Source organism: Watersipora subatra, chromosome 1, assembly GCF_963576615.1.
Source record: "Watersipora subatra chromosome 1, tzWatSuba1.1, whole genome shotgun sequence".
Classification (NCBI taxonomy): Eukaryota; Metazoa; Bryozoa; class Gymnolaemata; order Cheilostomatida; family Watersiporidae; genus Watersipora; species Watersipora subatra.
The window spans coordinates 22,253,362-22,274,423 of record NC_088708.1 but is presented as its reverse complement, the minus strand read 5'-3'; the positions used below and the strand labels follow the sequence as shown (position 1 = coordinate 22,274,423).

Sequence of the window (21,062 nt, the reverse complement as noted above, 5' to 3'; positions counted from 1 at the left end):
AATTATGGACGGTTGGGCGACAGTCAATAGGGCGACAGACACTTAGGCGACACTTTCGGTTCGAAAGGCGACAACTTCAGACGGAAAGGCGACACAGCGGACAAACAGGCGACAATTCTGGACATTGAGGCGACAATTCTGAGGGCAGGATTAATTCAAAATATTAAGTCCTGCTATGGCCTGTTATGTTGTTGTGAATTAGTAGTGAACACTAACAAGACACCAACTTTATTGATGCCCAGATCGGAAATCTTGCATTAGCATACTTTTTACGCATTGCTCCACCTTACTTCCTTGGCATCTATTACCTGCTTATATCCTCATTAATGCCATTAATCTGATTACACTATTCTTTTGCACACAGTAGAATTTCATATTGTATAAGTGAATGTACCAAATATTTATTTAATTGAGATAGTTGTTATTTAAAAAAACTGCTGAGATTAATCTGTCTTTGATCGCCCAACTATTCTTCTGTTCATCCTTTTCTACAAATTTAACTTTAGAGTCTGTCAACACGCTCAGAAGTCATTTAGCCAGTCACTATTTTCTTTTTCACTTCCTTCCTTGAATGCTTGGAAAAACTGGCAAGATGCTTATCAGTATGGCAAGAGTCTGAGATTCCTTACCGCCTAATTTATGACATCATAGAGGTACTAACTTTTTCAACCCCTTTGAAGCGATGCATTCTTGAGTCACTAGCATACCGCTGTTGATGAGTCATTATACTACCTTTGGCTCCTGTATCATGTATTAGGACCCTCAGTAGTAGATCTCAAATTAATGTATATTCTTGTTCTGATCGCAGTATGAAAATAAATACATACATATGGGTTTAGCTTTATACATTTTAATAAATTTGCTTTTTGGTACATTTATACAAATATTAAAGCTGATTTTTATCATATATAACTTTTAAAAATACGTATATCAATAGTTTGCAGCATTAATTTTTTTTACAATGACTTTATTCTGATTGATACTATGTAGATAAACCCATCTAGCGATAGAACTTCTCTTTCCTATCTAGAATGACGAGATCAGGTTCACGGTTATAAACTGGCAACTGAATATTACTTTCTACTAATTCCTAAACTTACATGAGAAGATAATTTGAATTACAGGAGTATAATTGTACACAGTGACTCGCAGGTGCTCGAATGCACTTGCACTTCCAATCATACACAAAAAGAATTGCAGGAAATTCCCTAAACCACTATTTAATAAAGTTGTTATTAAAGTTCAAGCCAATGGCTGTCTATGTAATATCTTCCCATCTTTTCTGAAGTCTGTCTTTTGTTAAAATAGTCGCATATAAAAAAGATTCATAGTGCGTGTTAAAATGCAAAATATAGTATATGATGTGGTACATGGCAGCATTAACCTGCAACTGAGTATATATCACAAAGGTCTTTGAGGTGTTGATCACTTCTCATTGTCTCAAACTACAGGTTGTGTGTGCCATCGGGATCTGTGACAAGGGTAATTCGGTCAAATATCTCAAGTGACTCTAGGGTAACATGGTATCAGGACCAGTTGATTTCTATGCTTTGAAGTGGATCATTTCTCCATAAGCTTTCTGTGATGCTGTTTAGTCTTCTTGCAACAAGCTGCAGAAGTTAGTAAAATATGGATATATCTTAGACACCTATGTCAGAAAAAGCCTTCACTCTTCATACTCAAATAAAATCTCAACAAAAATAGATCCGTGTGAACCGCAATTTAGCCTATTGAGTCTGCATTATAATGACATTGAATTATTATCATAATTGTAAAGAAACAAGGATAAGGAAATCATTATTTCCACAAGTAAATGAGAAATTACAATAATAGGGAATTGTCTTTTCATCTCACACCAAGAACAAACTCTTCTCCCAGCTACGGTGAATTTTGACGATCGAAACCATAAAACTATTTCTTTTCGAGGTAAGATAACTCTAAGGTTTCAACAATCAGAGAAGGGATAACTCTAAAGTTTCAATAATCAGAGACAAGATTGTCGACAATTCAGCCGAGAACGTGACTTTTTGAAAAATTTTGAACAAACATGCTGATACAAAAACAAGTTTTGGTGTTTTAATTGAATAAGCTAGATGCATTTTTAGAAAAAATACCTCAATATTTTGTTAATTGTCTGGGCTAGCATAATTAGAGAAATCCCAATCCCACCAATGGCGTTTAAAAATACATGTTGCAATTTCGATTTATAAAAAAGTCTGTAAAAAACAATAACACTTTCAAGGCTACGTTTCAAAAATATACGTAAGCATAGCACACAACGACAGCATCTCATAGTTTGTCAGTACATTACCTTGCCTTCAACCAAACAGCAAACCAATTTGTCGCCTTTTAGTCTAGAATTGTCGCCGGTTTGTCTGCCGTGTCGCCTTTCCGTCTGAAGTTGTCGCCTTTCGAACCGAAAGTGTCGCCTAAGTGTCTGTCGCCCTAATGACTGTCGCCCAAAAGTCCAGTTACCCATTGTCGGTTGCGTTGTGTAACTAATACGATCTTACGTTGTATATACTCCACGGCTTAGTCTCGGAACTAGCCTAGAAACTTACTAGTTCGTTCGTTGCCCGTTCCATTAAACAGAATCTTGCGATTTCGGGTCTTCTATTACATTACCCGTACCTTGATCTAAGAACCTGAGTAATTATTACCTCTGATCTCTTTTCTAGGAGTAATAATAAATACAGTCATGCGTTAATGGAGCGCTCTGCCAGAGCAACATCCGGCGTAATAATCCACAACACTTTTGCCTTGCTCAAACCGTTTGAAACAGATGTTTGACATATAGAATCACGATATTGGACATGGGCAACGTTGATACCAAGCTAACTTTTAGAAAAGCTGTAATTGAGCTCACTTCCAAAACTCAGGTCGGTTTGGCTATAATAATTGCATTAAAAGTGAACGACGTTCATGAAGTCAGATAAAATTACGAGTTTTCATATTCCTTATGAATGGGATATTAACGTCTGTGTTTGAAAATATTTAGGTATTAGTGTTTTTCTGTCTGTCGAAATTGACAATGACTTGCATCTTAGCGATGCGGGCTTGGGTCAAGCAGTATGGTAGAGTAGAGATGACCCTGTTCTCAGTATCTACCACTTCTGGAACTGTCAGATTAATCTGAAGGGATGCATTTCGCGACACGTCTAGTCTGACATAGCCAGGTAGCCGTTTCATATGCCCAATGTGTGAAGGACAGACAGGCCTGCCAACCCAAGAGTGGGGCAATGCGTGAGATTTGGTCTTGGGGCAATTGATGTATCAATGATAGTATATATAAAATTGTGGAAATTGGGGCAAAAATCTTACGCATTTTCATTTTTTCTTTGGGGTGATTGCCTGAGTCTCTCGCTCAATGCGTGAGAGTTGGCAGGTATGAGGACAGAGGTGGATATTTAACGTGCCCACCATGTCAGTGGGGTACACGAGGCCTCCAAGTTATAGTCTTGATCCAAAAGACCCAGCAATTTAGGGTTGAAAGCTTGCTAAGAGCCTTTTGTCAACTCGACATTAAGCAGGACTCGAACATAAGATGGTTAACAGTCAAAGATGCTACCACTAGGCTACCCTGACACCCCCAGTCGGTACTAGTAACGGCATAGATTCTATAAGATTGTTTGAGCGTCTCGTAGTTTTTTTGCAAATTATTCATTGGAAATACGTTACTTAAATCTAGTAACTCTCAGTTTTTGTTAGATATACATGTAGGCTTACGTACTTCATAATGAAGCAGCCTGTTACTCAGAAGCCTTAAGTTATATTATGAATGGCTCACAATAACCTATTTAGGCTACTGAAGTGCAATTATAGTTATTTAGTAAGATTCAATGCCACTTAAAAGTTGAAGCGAAAAACTGTTGTGCAAGTATCACGCAGGAATACTTGCTAGCGCATTGTTATGTCGAATTGCATATCCTAGTAAGCATAATAATGTTTTGGAAATTTAGTGTTAATTTAAAAATGCCACTAACATGGTTTTGCACTGCAATGTTTTTTGTTCTTATATGGTAATAAATACTAATGATGATAAGCTTAAAATTTTGTGTGTGTTTTTTATGCTGCTTATGTTTAGTATAACACTGATATGCTTCAATGTATAATCAATAAGTTTATACTTATAATAATAAAACTGAAAACGCCATGCCTATGATAATGTTCGTAAAATTACTCAAGCGATTTTAGCAGCTCATGACACCCAAACTTAGGAAATGTTTGTGAGTCTATGAATTCTCAATGTTTCATTGGTGCTTGCCTTGACTGTATCTACAAGTCTAATATTTATAATCTTTCAACAGCATTACAGTGTTCATTTAAAATAAAATGATACTTGAAGTAAGTTATATCTCAACTTCTGCTTTTTACATTTACTCTAAAACAGTGCCATTGCTAGCAAAATGCTTACTCATAATTTTTGTTTTTGTCCATATTCAATTCTAGCTCAATACACCAATTCTGTAGGCACTTTTTCATTCTGTGGCACATAAAATTCAGTTCACGTCCAAAATTATGCTAAAGCATGGCTGCAGCAAGTCTCAAGTGTTTAGCATCTTCTTGCAGAGCATTTTGCCAAATCTTTATATGTTATTTTACTGACTGATGCATGCAGGACTAGTTATAAATTGATTTGCTGTTTTTCCTTTTGTCAATGACAGACTTAAAAAACCTCATCTAGGCTTAATTGTAATTGAATATATTTAGTGTATTATTCATACTACTTTGCATCGCAGCATAATTGTCTATTCATCACTTGAAATCATTATCTAATACTGCCTATTAGATCCAATATCCCATTTATTTGGTATTTCTTTCTGGCTGCTCCTATTGTTTTTGCTGCTGACATTGCACCGGTTCTATTCGCACAAATCTAAAGGTGAGTTATTACTGCTTGTTTAATGTAAAATTAAAAAATAAATTGTGTCTATCAAGAGTACATCTTTACGTAGTCTCGGCTCAAATCTCAGAAACTTTATGCCAAAAAGAAGTTATTCAGTAGCATTTATCTATACAAGATTGCAAGCCAAGTAGTGAAATGACTTCATCTTCTCTCAGTTTGGCTTGCTAATCAAACCTTATAAATATTTTGTTCTGTTTCAGAGTTTTTTATCAGTGTAAGCTTACTTCTTAGTTTTACCATGGTGGTTGTACTGTTGTTGCTCTGAATACACACGGAGGGCTATTGGGATGAATAGGTAGTTGATGTTCATACGTCCAAATGTTTATGAGTTCACATAAAATCTTCATGTTTGTATCGGAATATCTCAGAAATTTGCTTTCCGTAAACCAAGGAACACTCACTACTACATTCTAGTACAGAAACTGATTGGTGGCTTTTTTGTTTTATTCTATAGAATAAACCACTTATTTGTCTTTAAATTTTTGTAGCAATTGTATTATACACTAGTGGAATGCCCAGCGTTGCACGGGTATTAAAAAGCAGCTTATAAAACAGTGGCAGTTAATGTTGTTGCTTGCCATTAGCCTGGCATATTGCCAATGGTTATTTTGAGCTAACTAGTAATTTAAACATGGCAATAAGAACCGTGAGAGCAAGCATAAAATCACATTGCGCGGAGTGGTATGCGTATTTTTACCCACATAGCGATATATATCGCCCAATGAATCCATCTCGCGTAGCTCAAGGGTTTAGCATATCGCCGATTGAGAGGTTCTGAGATCAAATCCAGCATGAAACAGATATTTATTTCCTAAATTTTAATAGCTGGACACACCAAATGACAGACTGCGATTTATATATTGATGTAAAAATCATTGTTAATGAGATAGACATGTGCAGATTGCTTGCAACGTGAAATTCTTCATTTTGAGTTATAAGCTAGTGAATACAGATGTTAGTTAGAAAAAGGCTATAAGCCGCAAATGACCTGTCATTCATTTTTATCTTTCTTTGTCGATCTACGTTGGTAATCAGAATAGGATATTGAGCTGATCTGAATATACCGTTTAGCAGCTTCCCTTTGTTTATCCATAATATTAAAAATTTCTATTTTAAGAACTAGACCAACAAAGCTAGTCTTCGTCAAGCTGCATAGACAGGAATTTTTTTGTGTATCTTTGTGACTAGAGTTCTTAAGTCATAAATTATTATCTATACTGCATGTACATGTATGACACATTTAAACTTTGCTTGTGTCACCTTATAAAATTACAAGTTTAAAACACGGAAGCCGAGGTGGCAGATGAACGCACCCAGGGTTCCTAAACAATATCACTGCTGGCTAGAGAGTTATAATCCAATCTAGTAGGGAAAACATTTCACCTGTCAATAAAGCAACTTTGCTAATAACTATGTATTTAGAAAGGGTAGCAAGTTAATTTTTAAATCGTGTCAATCTTGTTATAGCCTGTTGAAGTCAATAATGAATCATTCTGGAGCCAATTTTGGTCAGAGAGTTTAACTAGTGTGCAAGATGTCTTCGCTCTTATTCCTGGAACAGAGGTAAACCCTGCTATATTAGTAGTAATATATTACACAGTATGTGACTGACCATGGTTTGCTTGAAACCATAAAATCTTAATTCTACCATTATAGGTTCGAGCTTTGAGAGAAGAGATGCCCTCTAACATGGCTACACTATGTTATAAAGCTGTAGAACGACTGGTGTCCGGCGCACATAATATGTGTAATTCTCATCGGGAACAGCAAACGGGTATAGACTGTGCATTCGTCAAGCGCTTGGAATTGATAATCGCATGTTTTGCTTTGTATGTTGACTTGTAGACTGCTGCTTTACATCCGCCTGTTGTATATATTCAGTGCTCAACTGTGTGCGCCTTCTCACCCGCCTCATACCTTACATATTTGAGGATGTTGATTGGTGTGGCTTCTTCTGGTCACCTCTTCCTAACCAGTCAGACTCTGTCAGCGCCGAGAGTGGTACTCCCCTAGCGCATACCCTCATCGGGGCTCTCTGTGTAAGTCATGGTGTTTACATCAGTTAGTTTTATGAAGAGAAATGTAAAGGTTACATAACTTGATGTTCAGCTATGTTTTATGTTATATTTAGCTTTTATAATATTTGTAGGATCTGCTATTTTGCCCTGAATTCACCGTTTACCCTATAAAGAAGGAAGGACCAGTGAGTAAAGTATAACTTCTTTAATTATTCTCTATAATATTCTGTATCCTAAAGGTTGATTCTTCTACTTATGTATAAATGCTAGTCTATAGATTTGTTATGTGTTATTTATTATGTGTGCTAGGACAGTACTCAGGGCTTGTAGCCTATAGATAGACATCTGTTATGTGTGCTAGGACAATACTCAGGGCTTGTAGCCTATAGATAGACATATGTTATGTGTGCTAGGACAATACTCAGGGCTTGTAGCCTATAGATAGACATCTGTTATGTGTGCTAGGACAATACTCAGGGCTTGTAGCCTATAGATAGGCATTTGTTATGTGTGCTAGGACAGTACAACTCAGGGCTTGTAGTCTATAGATAGACATTTGTTATGTGTGTTAGGACAGTGCTCAGGGCTTGTAGCCTATAGATAGACATCTGTTATGTGTGCTAGGACAATACTCAGGGCTTGTAGCCTATAGATAGGCATTTGTTATGTGTGCTAGGACAGTACAACTCAGGACTTGTAGTCTATAGATAGACATTTATTGTGTGTGCTAGGACAGTGCTCAGGACTTGGAGTCTATAGATAGCTGTGAGTATATTTGGGCTGCTGGAGTTGGCTTTGCCAATACACCTGCCATCAACTTTACTCATGATTCCAACAAGACTGAGATTCTCAAACTGATTCTAACCTGTCTGTCTTATACAGTATATCAGGTGAACAATGGTAAGAATCAGAGTCTAATCCTTCTCTATATTTGTTGGTGACATATTGTATATAAGCTTACTGAGAGGTTCTGCTGCAGTTGTTAAATGTGAGACATATATTTATTCCTTCTTGCTTTGCCAACTGTCATGTCTGAGTGTTTGGTTGGTTAATCTTCTTGCCTTTATATATATATGAGAGTAATTGGTAATTGTAGACACAGAGGTGACACCTAATCCATGGATACAGTTTCTCACCTCAAATGAAAATCGGTATGTTAAAATAACACATGATTTGTATTTCATCGCTATGTATTCTTTCGCTGTAATGCCATTAATCTTTTTATATTGTACAAACTATGTCAGCGTTTACTTTTATTCACTCATTTGTCAGAATCACCTCAGGATTTATCCGACATTAATCAACGCTCCACTACGATGTCACACAACTCATCCCGTTTTTGTTTCGTTTAGCTGATAGCCATTGTTCTCTAATCATACTATAACAATTGAGTTCTATCAACTGTAGACACGCGCTGCCTCTGTTCACTTCCTTGCTGAATGTTATCTGCTCATATGATCCCATTGGCTATGGAGTGCCGTACAACTACCTGATGATATCCGACAGCAGGGAGCCTCTGGTGGAGATCGCCCTCCAGGTCATGTGTGTCTGCCTCGAAAATGACGTGGGTACAGATCAAAAATCCTCAAAAGATGATGAGCAGCCACCGGTATGGGATTTTGTGCTCTACAACGAACTGACAACTCTGAATTTACTGTACCCATTTGGAGAATTGTTGCCCACTGTTGATCTTCTATCACACTGTTAAGGTTGTTGCTGTCTGTAGTATATTTGGATATTGCATCAGGTCAGATTGCATGGAGAAAACTTGATAGGTGGCTGACAGTTTCTGTGTTTAATGAGCGTGTATAAGCGTTTTACGATTTACAAAAATGTGCTTTCAGATGGTGCTGGATGTTTTAAAACTGTCACTATAATCTTTATCTCGTACTGGATGTCTCGACATCGAATGTTTATTTTTTGGAATGTTTATGATGAATGCATTTTTCAACTTATAATCATATTTTGTTTTTAGACAAGTGGTGTTAAGAATCTGTTTGTAAACTACATGTCGAGGGTGCATCAAACAGAGGTAAGCTAGTGCACTAGCATTATTACGTGTGTCTGCGCTGGGTAGTATCTAGTTCATCATAGGAATGAGTTGCAAATAGTAGTAAATGGAAGTTCATTGTCCAGACGATGTAACATTTATGAACAGAACCATACTCTATCTTCAGGCACTCTTTACATCAGCCAGAGGGGATGATTTGCTTATTGAGGGTTCCATTCATTTCAAGGTGTTTTTAAGGAGAAGATAATTTAATGTTTGTGACTCATCAGTTAAATATAAGGATTTTTTGCATTAATCTTAGCTTGAAAAGTGAAGCTTGTTAAAAGTGAAACCAAATATTCACGTTGTGTGGTCTATCTTGAGTATCATAATTTAAATACCATCTGAAGAAGCAGATTTCCTGAACCAAACCACATAATCATAGTGATTGTGTGTTTTAATGAGTCAAGTCGACTTTTTTGTTGATGACATCTCTACAGTTTTGGACAGTTGTATTTTACGTTTTTTGATGATAAAATCCCTAGTTTTTGTTTTATATCTAAGCAATAGCATGTTTGCATGCGAATGTTTTGGTAGAAGTTTTGTCATAGAGCTTTTCGTGATTAAATAATATTTTTGCTATCTATGATATCTATGATAGGGTGCACCCTATCTATGATAGGGTGCACTGTATCAGTGTATCAATCAATATATAAGGCCCACCTTGTTATAGGACTCATTTTAAAATAAACATAAATAACAACAACGTGTGAAAACAGTGATCTTACTCAACTTTATTGGATAAAAAATTCACTTTTCTTCCACAGAATCCTTGAAGTTTTTGTTCTCGATACCCGAATTAAGCAGCCGAGCTATTTCACTGTCTATCATTCCGGGTTTCTCATTTTTATTGTCCAACTCGGACTCGCCGACCCGTTGCAGTTCAACATTAGTACCAGTTTTCTTGAAAGCTCAAACAGTAGAGGCTGGATTTACCTTAGCCCATGTGTCCACAATCTTTTCGTATATGATGGCGTAACTTACTCGCCCCAAGTTTAAACTCAACCTCATAAGCGTGTTGCTTTTCTGATGCTATTTTCGAGGGTTTCTTAAAGGTTGACTTGCAACAAAATTCACATTACAGTTATTTGGTATCAAAAGATTCACCATGTCTTACTCTGTTGTGTTGTATGTGCCAAATACGTGGAAATGTGATTACAAGCTTTTAAAACGTCAAAAACGAAAAGCCGCCGTAGATTGGACTCTCTTTATTTATCTGACATATTCATTACAGTTTGGTTATCGTCTTGTCACGTGATGTTCTCACGTGAATTGAAAGGCCAATAAAAAGCTCAATATAAACTTATCGTAGCACTAGTTTATGACAAACACTTCAGGTTTTACCGAAGACCCCGTATCAAATATAGATGCTCGCTACTTTACAGTTTTGTTTCGGCTTGGACTAATCGTCAAGTCGTATTCTGATCATGTGACCCAATACTTCGCAAATAATTTCTGCAGCACTTTTCGATTATCACAGGTAACCAACAGGCTCGTCATGATTATCAGACAATGATATGTACTCCTTCGAGCTAAGGTTAAAAAGTTTAACGATTTTTTACGGTAAGTTAAAAGATATCAGTGCTAAAAGTGACAGCATTACAATGACAATAAAATAGACGCGTAAGAACAATAGACATGGTTTTATTGAATGCGTGAAGTATATTTGTGAAAATATTTCGACGAATGAGATTGCATGAAAGTGTAAACAGAAACCATCCTGTAACAACTACGTCCCATTTGAGCCGTTTTGGAAAGCGAATCCAAACTACGGCGGTCTCGTGTGGCTGCGATTAACTGTTCCTTTTTTAGCTATTAAGAGCTTGTAATCACATTCTCATATATTTGCACCTACAACACAACAGAGTAAGACATGGTGAATCTTATGATACCAAATAACTGTAATGTGAATTTTGTTGCAAGTCAACCTTTAAACAAGTCAATAGCAGTTAGCAGCTCACTTCTGCTGTATTCTTAGCAGGAGTTTTCGGCGATTTAGCGGGAAATTTTCCACGAAGCGATGACTGTGGTGAACTTACCAAATTTTAGAACTCAGAATACACACACACCGTGTCACTGTATTAAAGGGCGCGATGTATTAAAGGGCGCGCTGTATTAAAGGGCGCGCTGTATTAAAGGGCGCGATGTATTAAAGGGCGCGCTGTATTAAAGGGCGGGCTGTATTAAAGGGCGCGATGTATTAAAGGGCGTGCTGTATTAAAGAGTGCGATGTATTAAAGGGCGTGCGGTATTAAAGGGCGCGATGTATTAAAGGGCGTGCTGTATTAAAGGGTGTGCTGTATTAAAGGGCGCTCTGTATTAATGGGCGTGCTGTATTTATGGGCGTGCTGTATTAATGGGCGTGCTGTATTAAAGGGTGTGCTGTATTAAAGGGCGTGCTGTATTAAAGGGTGCACAGTCAATTTTTTAAACAAGTTTATGTTTTAAAGTCCGTTGTTTATGGTGCTATACTAGACCGTATTTAAATATTCCGTATTTGTTGAATTGTTAGGATTTCACATTTATGCTGAGAGGAATTACCCGCTTGTTGAACAACCCACTCACCCAGACCTACCTCCCTGGCTCTTGTAAGAAGATTCAATTCTACCAGGAGTTGCTAGTCCTTTTTTGGAAGATGTGCGACATCAATAAGGTATATATATTATTCACCATTCAATATTAAATTCACCAAATAAGGTACATGTTTTCGGAGTACAGGGCCAAACAGCTAACTTCCATGTTAAATGCCAATGGTTCAAACCGTGCACCATACAAATTAGAAAAAGGAACTTGTCCATCTCTCAACAGTCCTTGTACACAGGTTGGCAGCAAGAAAAGTATTTGGTTGTAAAAAGTTGTTGGTAGCTAAAAATCCTTCTGCTGACTAGCCATTCAAGCTGACTTAGTCTTCCGTTCCAAATTTAGAAATACGTAGCTCTCTTAAGGATTTGTCTACTCAGCAATTGTGGCTTCACTAGTTCAACGTTTTGTGCTTTGATGTTTTGGTATGGCACACGATTCTCATATCCGATAGCACAAGGCCATTACCATGTGTCTTGCATAGAGCACGAAATTCTTTTCTTTAACCACGAACATTCACCTGCTGCCATTAGTTGACGTTCTCCAATCAGTATCTAAAGTTGAAGTAACTTCAAAATACATCTATAAGCTATTAAAGTTTTGTTTTTCTTGCTTCATTTCTTAGCTTCTTAGTACGTATATCAATATATTTTGTCTTATAAAATGAACTTTGATCGTATTGGAGTTATCTTATTCTCTCCATGGAGAAAAAACAATTTACTGCATAGTATCGTTTCCTCTGTATATTTTAGAATTTTATGTATTTTGTGCTGAAGAGCAGTGACGTGCTCAGTGTCTTAGTTCCTATTCTTTATCACCTGAATGATGCAAGAGCTGATGCTTGTAAGTTTATTCCTTCTCTATCTCACGCTGCACTTGTGCTCCTATGATTTGCTGACAGCAGTGCGTTTTTTATATGTTGCATTTATACCGGCTTGTTTACTCAATCTACTCATTGCAAGCTAAACGCCGAGTCTGGTCGTTACGAATCGCTGGTGGTGCATAGGTTAATATATATGGATGGATAGTAGCTCATCTGGAACTTTTGAGAATGGTTTGAGCATGGGTTTGACAATAAGCTATGCGTCTGGATTGCTTTGCAGCGAGGATTGGAATGGTGCATATTGGAGTCTTTATAATTCTACTCCTTAGCGGGGAGCGTAACTTTGGTGTACGACTGAATAAGCCATATTCGGTTAGGGTACCCATGGATATACCTGTATTCACTGGAACCCATGCCGACCTTCTCATTGTGGTGAGTGCACTCTCATTTTCCCTTTAATTCTAGTAGTTGCAGGTAGCCTCTCTACTGTAGTAACGATGTACAAAGTGAGGTTATCTGCTTGAACTACTCATTTGTTTGCAGCGCTTACATTTTGTCTTGAAATCACAATTTTTTTATTTAGTTATTAGCTTTGAACTAAATGCTCTAATGCCACTTTCTCTTTTGCTATATGTTATAGCTTTGTTATTCACAGTATGTAAACAGCATTCTTAGTAAAACCCTCTTGTCACATCGATGCATTTGCCAGCTCCGTACTATAATTGTTGCATATGAGATTTATTGACATACCTTGTCAAATTTTTCACCTTTGTGAATTTTGTCAAAAGATATTTTATGTAGAGGAACTCAAGCCGCTTGGGAAACCTCTTAAGGTCATCAACAATGTGATAGCTCTTAAGGTCATCAACAATGTGCTAGCTCTTAAGGTCATCAACAATGTGCTAGCTCTTAAGGTCATCAACAATGTGCTAGCTCTTAAGGTCATCAACAATGTGCTAGCTCTTAAGGTCATCAACAATGTGCTAGCTCTTAAGGTCATCAACAATGTGCTAGCAGTTATATTTGCAAGGTCATCAACAATGTGCTAGCTCTTAAGGTCATCAACAATGTGCTAGCTCTTAAGGTCATCAACAATGTGCTAGCTCTTAAGGTCATCAACAATGTGCTAGCTCTTAAGGTCATCAACAATGTGCTAGCTCTTAAGGTCATCAACAATGTGCTAGCTCTTAAGGTCATCAACAATGTGCAGTTATATTTGCAAGAATCTCTATTAATAAATCTCATTTTCTCATTTTGTTTGTCTTTTTGGTCGATTTCATCTCAACTTTGCATATATGTCCTTTGTGCTTTTTGCCAGGTTGTTAAACATATTTGGTTCAAAAACTGCATCTGGTTTCTGTGAATCAGCCTCTTAAACACCCACCTGCAGACTCTCTGATTGAATATAATAGAAATCTTAGCCATTGCCGACATTTTTGCTAGTTAGTTAAATTGCTAGTTGTCAAAACGTAGGTTGAAAATAGGCTTTTAGGTGTTTAATTGAACTAATAAAGATAATATTTCAATTCAACCACTTTTCAAGCTGTTTAGACTATTATTTTATTACTTTTGCACTCAAGCAACATTATCTTATTTATTAGTATCTTGCCGTGCTCACCTCGCCGGGCTCACCAATTCTTCCAATAAGTCATGTGAAACAGGTCATGTTAGTAATTGTTCATATTGTGTGCCAGCATAAACATTAGTCTTATGAATTCACTGGAAACTTCATCAAACTTATCTACACTATAAGATCCTAGAAGAAACACAACAACAATAGAAGACACTTGTAGTACATGTTGTATATGGTCGGTCACATCACGACCATTAGCCTCGTAGTTACTGATAGGCTGCTTTACTCTGAGTTTTCATCTTCTCACATTTTTATTGAAGGTATTTCACAAAATCATCACAACTGGACAACAGAAACTCCAGCCACTCTTTGACTGTCTATTGACTGTTATAGTGAATGGTAGGCACCATGCTGTAAACCAATTTTGGCATTGTTACATTGGAGTTGTCTTCTTTTACTGCCTCGAGCATTTTTAACGTAACAGGCTGTTTCAAAAACTTAAAAAAATTATGATAAGTACATGATGCACATGTATTTTAGCCTTTTGTAGTTTTGTTCAGATTTACCATTACAGTCATACCTCAATATACAAGCTTGATGCGTTCCAGGACCGAGCTCGTACATGTATGTCAATCTTTTTGCATCTCAAATCAACTTTTCTGATATAAAATAACTAAATACAAATTAATCCATTCCCATTCTCTGAAAAAAACCTCATAAAAACAGGATGTTAAAATGAAAAAACATTTTTCTAATTCACCACCTAGGCTCACAAAGTGACAAATATACCTACCTATCTAGCGGTTATGTTCTGCAATAAAATGTAACATTATGTACAATATAGTATGGAATTCTTACCTTTGTGACCAACGGTGGTGGCTAATGGTGGTGTGAGAGAAACTTCACGGCAACACGTGCGGTACACTATACTTTTGAGACACTGTGTAATATACATATAACATAAACTTTAAACTCAAATAAGCTTAGCTTACTATACACACACTTAAAATAATTTTTTAATCTTATGTTACACTTGACTTAATTCTAATTTGGTTTTCTATTTCAGTTTGTATGCTTTTCCTCTTTTTTCAATTTGACTCCTATCTCTGGCTCCGCTCTCTGACTTGCTGTCACCTTGACTTTTAGACGGCCTTCTTGAAACTTTTTCAAATTGATCCGGCGAAAAAGATCGAGTGATGCTGTTCTCATAATTTTCATCATATCTCAAATTGCTCGTATTTTGTTACATTCTTATGTCGAGGTATGACTGTACTAATATTATTATCAGAGCTTAACCTGTTTTCTACCTATTTCAGTGTCACCATATCTGAAGACACTTTCCATGGTTGCCAGTGCTAAACTGTTACATTTGTTGGAGGCTTTCAGCACCCCATGGTTCCTCTACGCACAGCCTTCAAATCACCATTTGGTCTTCTTTATCCTAGAGGTCTTCAACAACCTCATACAATATCAGTTTGACGGTAGGGCTCTCTCCATAGCTCTGTTTCATCTGACCTGTTTTAGCATAGGAAACATCATTTTACGTATCAACCAAGCCTGCCTTGACAAGCTGTGGTTTTTGCGGAGTTGTCCCTCATTGAGCGAGATGAGCAAAACAACAGCTTGTCACAAGACGCACCTCACCCAATGCATCAGCTGCACTAAAAGGGAGTTGTTCTCTTCTGTCTATGCAACTTGGCTGCGATGTTATGTCGGTCGCTTCATTAGTAATCAAAACGGATTTCGCGCAAAAATTTATCTAGAAAAAAATAAGATACAAACGTTTAACCAGAGACCAGTCTCCGCGGTAAACTTTAGTAGAACTTAAGAACTTAGGCAACAATAGCAACTAAACATGTTGTTATTTGTGCGCTCAGTCAGTTTTATTTGTATTTTTGTATCAGTAAGTTTTATTTGCTCTTATTGATTTTATTTTTAATTTATTTATTCTAAGTTCTACTAAAGTTTACCGCAAAGACTGGTCTCTGGTTAAACATTTTTATCTTATTGTTTTTACATAAATTTTTGCCCGAAATCCGTTATGATTACCAATGGAGCGACCGACATAACATCGGTCAAGCCGCATAGACGAAAGAGAACAACTCCCTTTCAGTGCAGCTGATGCATCGGGTGCAGTGCGTATTTTGTTACAAGCTGTTGTTTGCTCACCCGCTCAACGGGGGACAACTCCGCAAAAACAACAGTTTGTCAAGACAGGCTAGTATCAACCATGTTTGAAAGCTGTCTTGGCTTGCTACATACATTATATGTAGAAGTGTGCTTTACATCCTATATACAATACTAATTTCCAACTTTGTGTTGGATTTGTGTTAGATGTGCCATTTTATTTGTTACATCATCATCGACTGGTTTACTGGTTCATTATCCAGGCAATAGCAATCTCATATATCAAATTATCCGAAAACGAGCATCTTTTCACCAGTTGGCCAACCTGGCAACAGATCAGGCTAGTATTACCAAAGTCCTGAGTAAGAGAGGTAGGAGTGCTACAACTACAGCAAGTTCTAGCTCTGAGTCTCTCCCTAGTTCAGCCACAGTTACTGGGGAACAGCCTACTTTGAATCCATCACTCGCTGCAACTCCAGGTATAGCCTCAGGCCACGTACAACTGTTTTGCGTACTGTTTCAGCAGTAGCGTTTTCCGTTTTAAATAAACAAGCCATCTGTTGAGAGCTATGTGTTAATGTGAATTTGCTTAGTACTTCTGCCTGTTTGACAACCAAAATACAGTGATACATACATGACAGGCAATAAAGTTATTCTTTCTAAACATTATATTAAAAACAAAGTAAAGAAAAAGCTGCCATAGCCTTTGTTTTTTTTGCTTTATCAAATTAGACATTGTGCTATATTTTTCAGCTGGTCTTTTCAAACTGTTATTGACTAAGGTTTCTAATGGCACCCATCATCTTCATACCCTTAAAGATTCTTTACAATTATGCTTGTTGCTCTAGCGATTCTCTTGTGCATATTCCTATTACATTTCATGCACAGCAATAGGCAACATGACAGAGCGGCAGGCTGCAGAGAGTCCCTCAGGAGATGGAGACACCATATCGCAAAGGACAGGGGAGCTCAGTCTAGAGGTATTTCTAACATGTTTAGTTAGCCATGTACAGTGGAATCTTGACTCAGGGTTCGCTCGACATACTAAATTTTTGAGATATGACAAGAAAATTTCAGAAAATATTTGTGTCAAAATGCAGTTTCCAAAAAACAAAAGAATTTTTCGAAACAACAATTTTGCAAGTAAACCTGAAAAAAATGATAAAAATGCAAAGTAAAACATTAAATTAATGAAAATATATATATTAAGTTAGGCTAAACTATATTTGGTGTGCGTGGAGAAGAGAATAAATGATGGGACGGATTTCTATCAGACATTCTGCAGCCCTACTTCCTAAACAGCCCGACTTACCTAAACAGCCCGACTTACCTAAACAGCCCGACTTACCTAAACAGTCCTACTTACCTAAACAGCGCTACTTACCTAAACAGCACGACTTACCTAAACAGCCCGACTTACCTAAACAGCACGACTTACCTAAACAGTCCTACTTACCTAAACAGCCCGACTTACCTAAACAGCGCTACTTACCTAAACAGTCTTACTTACCTAAACAGCCCGACTTACCTAAACAGCCCTACTTACCTAAACAGCCCTACTTACCTAAACAGCCCGACTTACCTAAACAGCACGACTTACCTAAACAGCACGACTTACCTAAACAGTCCTACTTACCTAAATAGCCCGACTTACCTAAACAGCGCTACTTACCTAAACAGTCTTACTTACCTAAACAGCCCGACTTACCTAAACAGCCCTACTTACCTAAACAGCCCGACTTACCTAAACAGCGCTACTTACCTAAACATTGCCAAGCTTCCTGGTATGGGAACAATAAAAACCTTTTTACTGGGTAGTACTTCATTATTCTGGTTTTTACATATAATTGAAGCATATGTTCAGTTGTTTATCATAGTTTTAGATTATGTATTTATTTTAATGCGAATATACCTTAAGTATTTATTGCTGTATTTTGACTATACACATCATGACTATACACACCTGTTAGGTATTGCCTAGTATGTAAATTGCAGTTTTAACCTGAGCATATGTCATTAGATAGTCATAACATAAGGTCTCTGAGGGAGCCATAACTTGAAATATAGCGGTATAACCAGCAAAGATAGTCCTAGAATACGGGTGAGAGACAAGTAGATCAGACCGCAGTAGGTTGGTTGTAGATTGACTATCTAATGAGACTATCTGTTTGGTATGTCTAGGATGGAGTTGAGCAAATGCCTTCCACACACAAGTCAACCAGCTCGGGACAGTTCATACCGACACCTGAATGGGTCATGTCTTGGAAACAAAAGTTACCTCTTCAAACTATCATGAGGCTTCTGCAGGTTCTTGTGCCTCAGGTGGAAAAGATCTGCATTGATAAGTTAGTATGAGTTACATGTATAATGGTTAACTTAAGCTACACGCTATATAACACTATATGAATAAAATCTTTTCATGAAATTCAATATAATGCTTGTATAATTGAAGAGCTTAGCACTAAAAGTGCCGAAGTCACATTCTTAAAAGCTTATGAGATGTTAATGCCAAACTTTCTTTTTACCTCAATTTTTCTGTTAATCTGCTTCATAAGCCTAACTTATCCATGTCTAAAGTGATATTTAAATCTAACTCAAATCCTTCCAGAATGCAGATTAGGCACTCTCGGCATTGGGCTCATAAATGTTTTATATGATTACATAGAACCATATGGCTGATTTCATTAATATCAATCTTTATAGCAACCTCATAGCGTCAAAGCAAAATGGATTTTTAAATCATTTTTACTCAAATTCCTACTTTGAACCGCAGCAATAATATTTTCATAACTTCGAAATAAATGCTGAGTGAAAGCTGTTTGGTTTGCACTTTCACCAAGAATGATGTGGCTGTAACGATATGTACTTTTATTTTTTGGTGGTATTTGCTATCAAATGACTACTTTCAAGCAACAATTTTCTAAGAAATTTAACACACAATCAATTATAGATGGCTTTTATACAATTAAGTATTGTATATTGTGTTGACCTTCCTATATTGGAAGGTTAAATGAGTTAATCTTTGCTAGTTATTGAATCTAGCTAGAACCTTACCAAGTTTGGGCTCCTGCTTGAGATATGCACCATAGAATTGCATTCGGTAGTTTGGCAACGAGAGTGGCCTACTTTAAACCTGACACCAAATTATGAGGGCTATAATAATAAGCGGACATGTCATAACATAAGAAGTGATAGGCATGTTAGTTTCTATTCCAGTTTGCAAACATTCAAATCTACCATGTACAGTGCAACCTCGGTTCTCGAACACAATCCGTTCCAGAAGGTTGGTCGAAAACCGAGTTGTTCGAGATCCGAAACAGGTTTTCCCATTAGAATTAATATAAGTTTTAATCCGTTCCAACACTCTGAATGTTTACCTTTTTAGTATTTTATACATTATTTTATGCATGAAATTGCACATTAAAATGCTGACCAACACATGAAAAGCAATGTATATCTCAGAAAATGTTAAGCAAAATGGCAAAGACACAAATAACATAAACATAAATGTAACCCAGGCTAATCGTACGTTCGCGTTGTCGTAATCTTCCATACGAAAGATTACACTAACATGAACGTGTAAAAATAAAAAAAAGGATAAAGAAAAGAATTATGAATAGGATTTTTTACTCGGCTACAGGATGTTCTTTTCTCTTAAAATATCTATCCAATGACACTTGCTTCTGCCTTCTTTTTAGCACTTTTCGGAAGTGGTTCATGATAGTGTCGTTAAAGTCATTGATGACTCTGGTGACTGCAGCTTTATCAGGGTGGTGGAGTTCGACGAAATTCTGTAACTCGGCCCATTTGCTACACATTTGTTTAATCTCAGACAATGCGACAACAGGTGGTCACGGAAAGAGCGATCTACACCCGTACGCCGCTCAGCATCCCACCCTCACGTACGCACTCACGCGTCGTACCGGCGTTCGAACTCCGATTTTTGTTCGAACTACGAAGCAAGAATTTCTTGAATTTTTTGTTCGGATTCCGATTTGTTCGAACTGCGAGTCATTCGAAAACCGAGGTTCCACTGTAGCCATGTGCGAGGACCTGAACCATGTGCGATGGGCTATTGTATTGGTTAATGCTGACTAATTTATTGACAGGAATTTGACAGATGAAGGAGAAATTCTGAAATTCCTACAGCACGGCACGCTGGTAGGGCTGCTGCCTGTTCCACATCCCATATTAATACGGAAGTATCAAGCTAACCATGGCACAACGATGTGGTTTCGTACTTATATGTGGGGTATCATCTATCTCAGGTAAAGAACTTTGTAGTTTAATTGCACATATGTACCTGAGTGAGAACAAGGCACAATGATAGCTATTGATTTTAATACAATTTACAACTTATGTAGTTGTAATTGCAGTTTTCAGTCTTGTAGATCATGATTTATCTCTGTTAATCCTCCCTCGCCAGTTGTGCTGACATTAGCCTTCATACTCTTATACCGGCATGGATCTTTTTCAAAACTTATAGCACTGCTGATATGGCATTCAGCTGTATGGTTTTTGTCTTTTAACCCATCCTATGTAAGAAGCACCTTCATGACAAGCTATTTATTAATGCCTTTCTCATTTGTTGCACACGCGATTTTTATGTTGTAGGAATGTAGATCCTCCTATTTGGTATGACACGGATGTCAAGTTATTTGAGGTCCAGAGAACATAAGTTATTTCAGGCATAAGCAGACACAATCTCTACTCATTTCTAACTCATTATTGTATTTTTGTGTTGTATTTAGATATCATATTTTTATCCCTATGTAGAATTGACTTCCTGTGAACCTATCTTCCTAGTCAAAATAATTTCGACTATCACTCCAGTGATATTTTGTCCTATCAAGTATTGTATTGAGGTAATGGATATTTTCATGTTTTCATTTTGCAACTGCATGCAAATTCAACTATATGCACTTTCATCTATATCTTAAATAGTCACACCATCGTTGTCTTAGCATGTGTGTTTAATGACTTAG

At 37.1% G+C, this 21,062-nt stretch overlaps 1 protein-coding gene across 1 annotated transcript; it reads left to right on the top strand.

Annotated features, from left to right (window-relative positions):
• Positions 1 to 2,738: 2,738 nt before the first annotated feature.
• On the top strand, positions 2,739 to 21,040 carry LOC137410483 (protein HID1-like). The gene is made up of 19 exons (XM_068095902.1): positions 2,739 to 2,879; positions 6,374 to 6,469; positions 6,563 to 6,680; positions 6,788 to 6,945; positions 7,056 to 7,109; positions 7,656 to 7,824; positions 8,021 to 8,075; positions 8,332 to 8,533; positions 8,900 to 8,956; positions 11,487 to 11,627; positions 12,307 to 12,397; positions 12,658 to 12,809; positions 14,271 to 14,349; positions 15,267 to 15,431; positions 16,341 to 16,556; positions 16,966 to 17,057; positions 18,259 to 18,422; positions 20,187 to 20,345; positions 20,692 to 21,040. Exons 1-19 carry the CDS (start codon positions 2,814 to 2,816, stop codon positions 20,753 to 20,755), a joined length of 2,298 nt encoding a protein of 765 aa, XP_067952003.1. The 5' UTR covers positions 2,739 to 2,813; the 3' UTR covers positions 20,756 to 21,040.
• Positions 21,041 to 21,062: the final 22 nt, after the last annotated feature.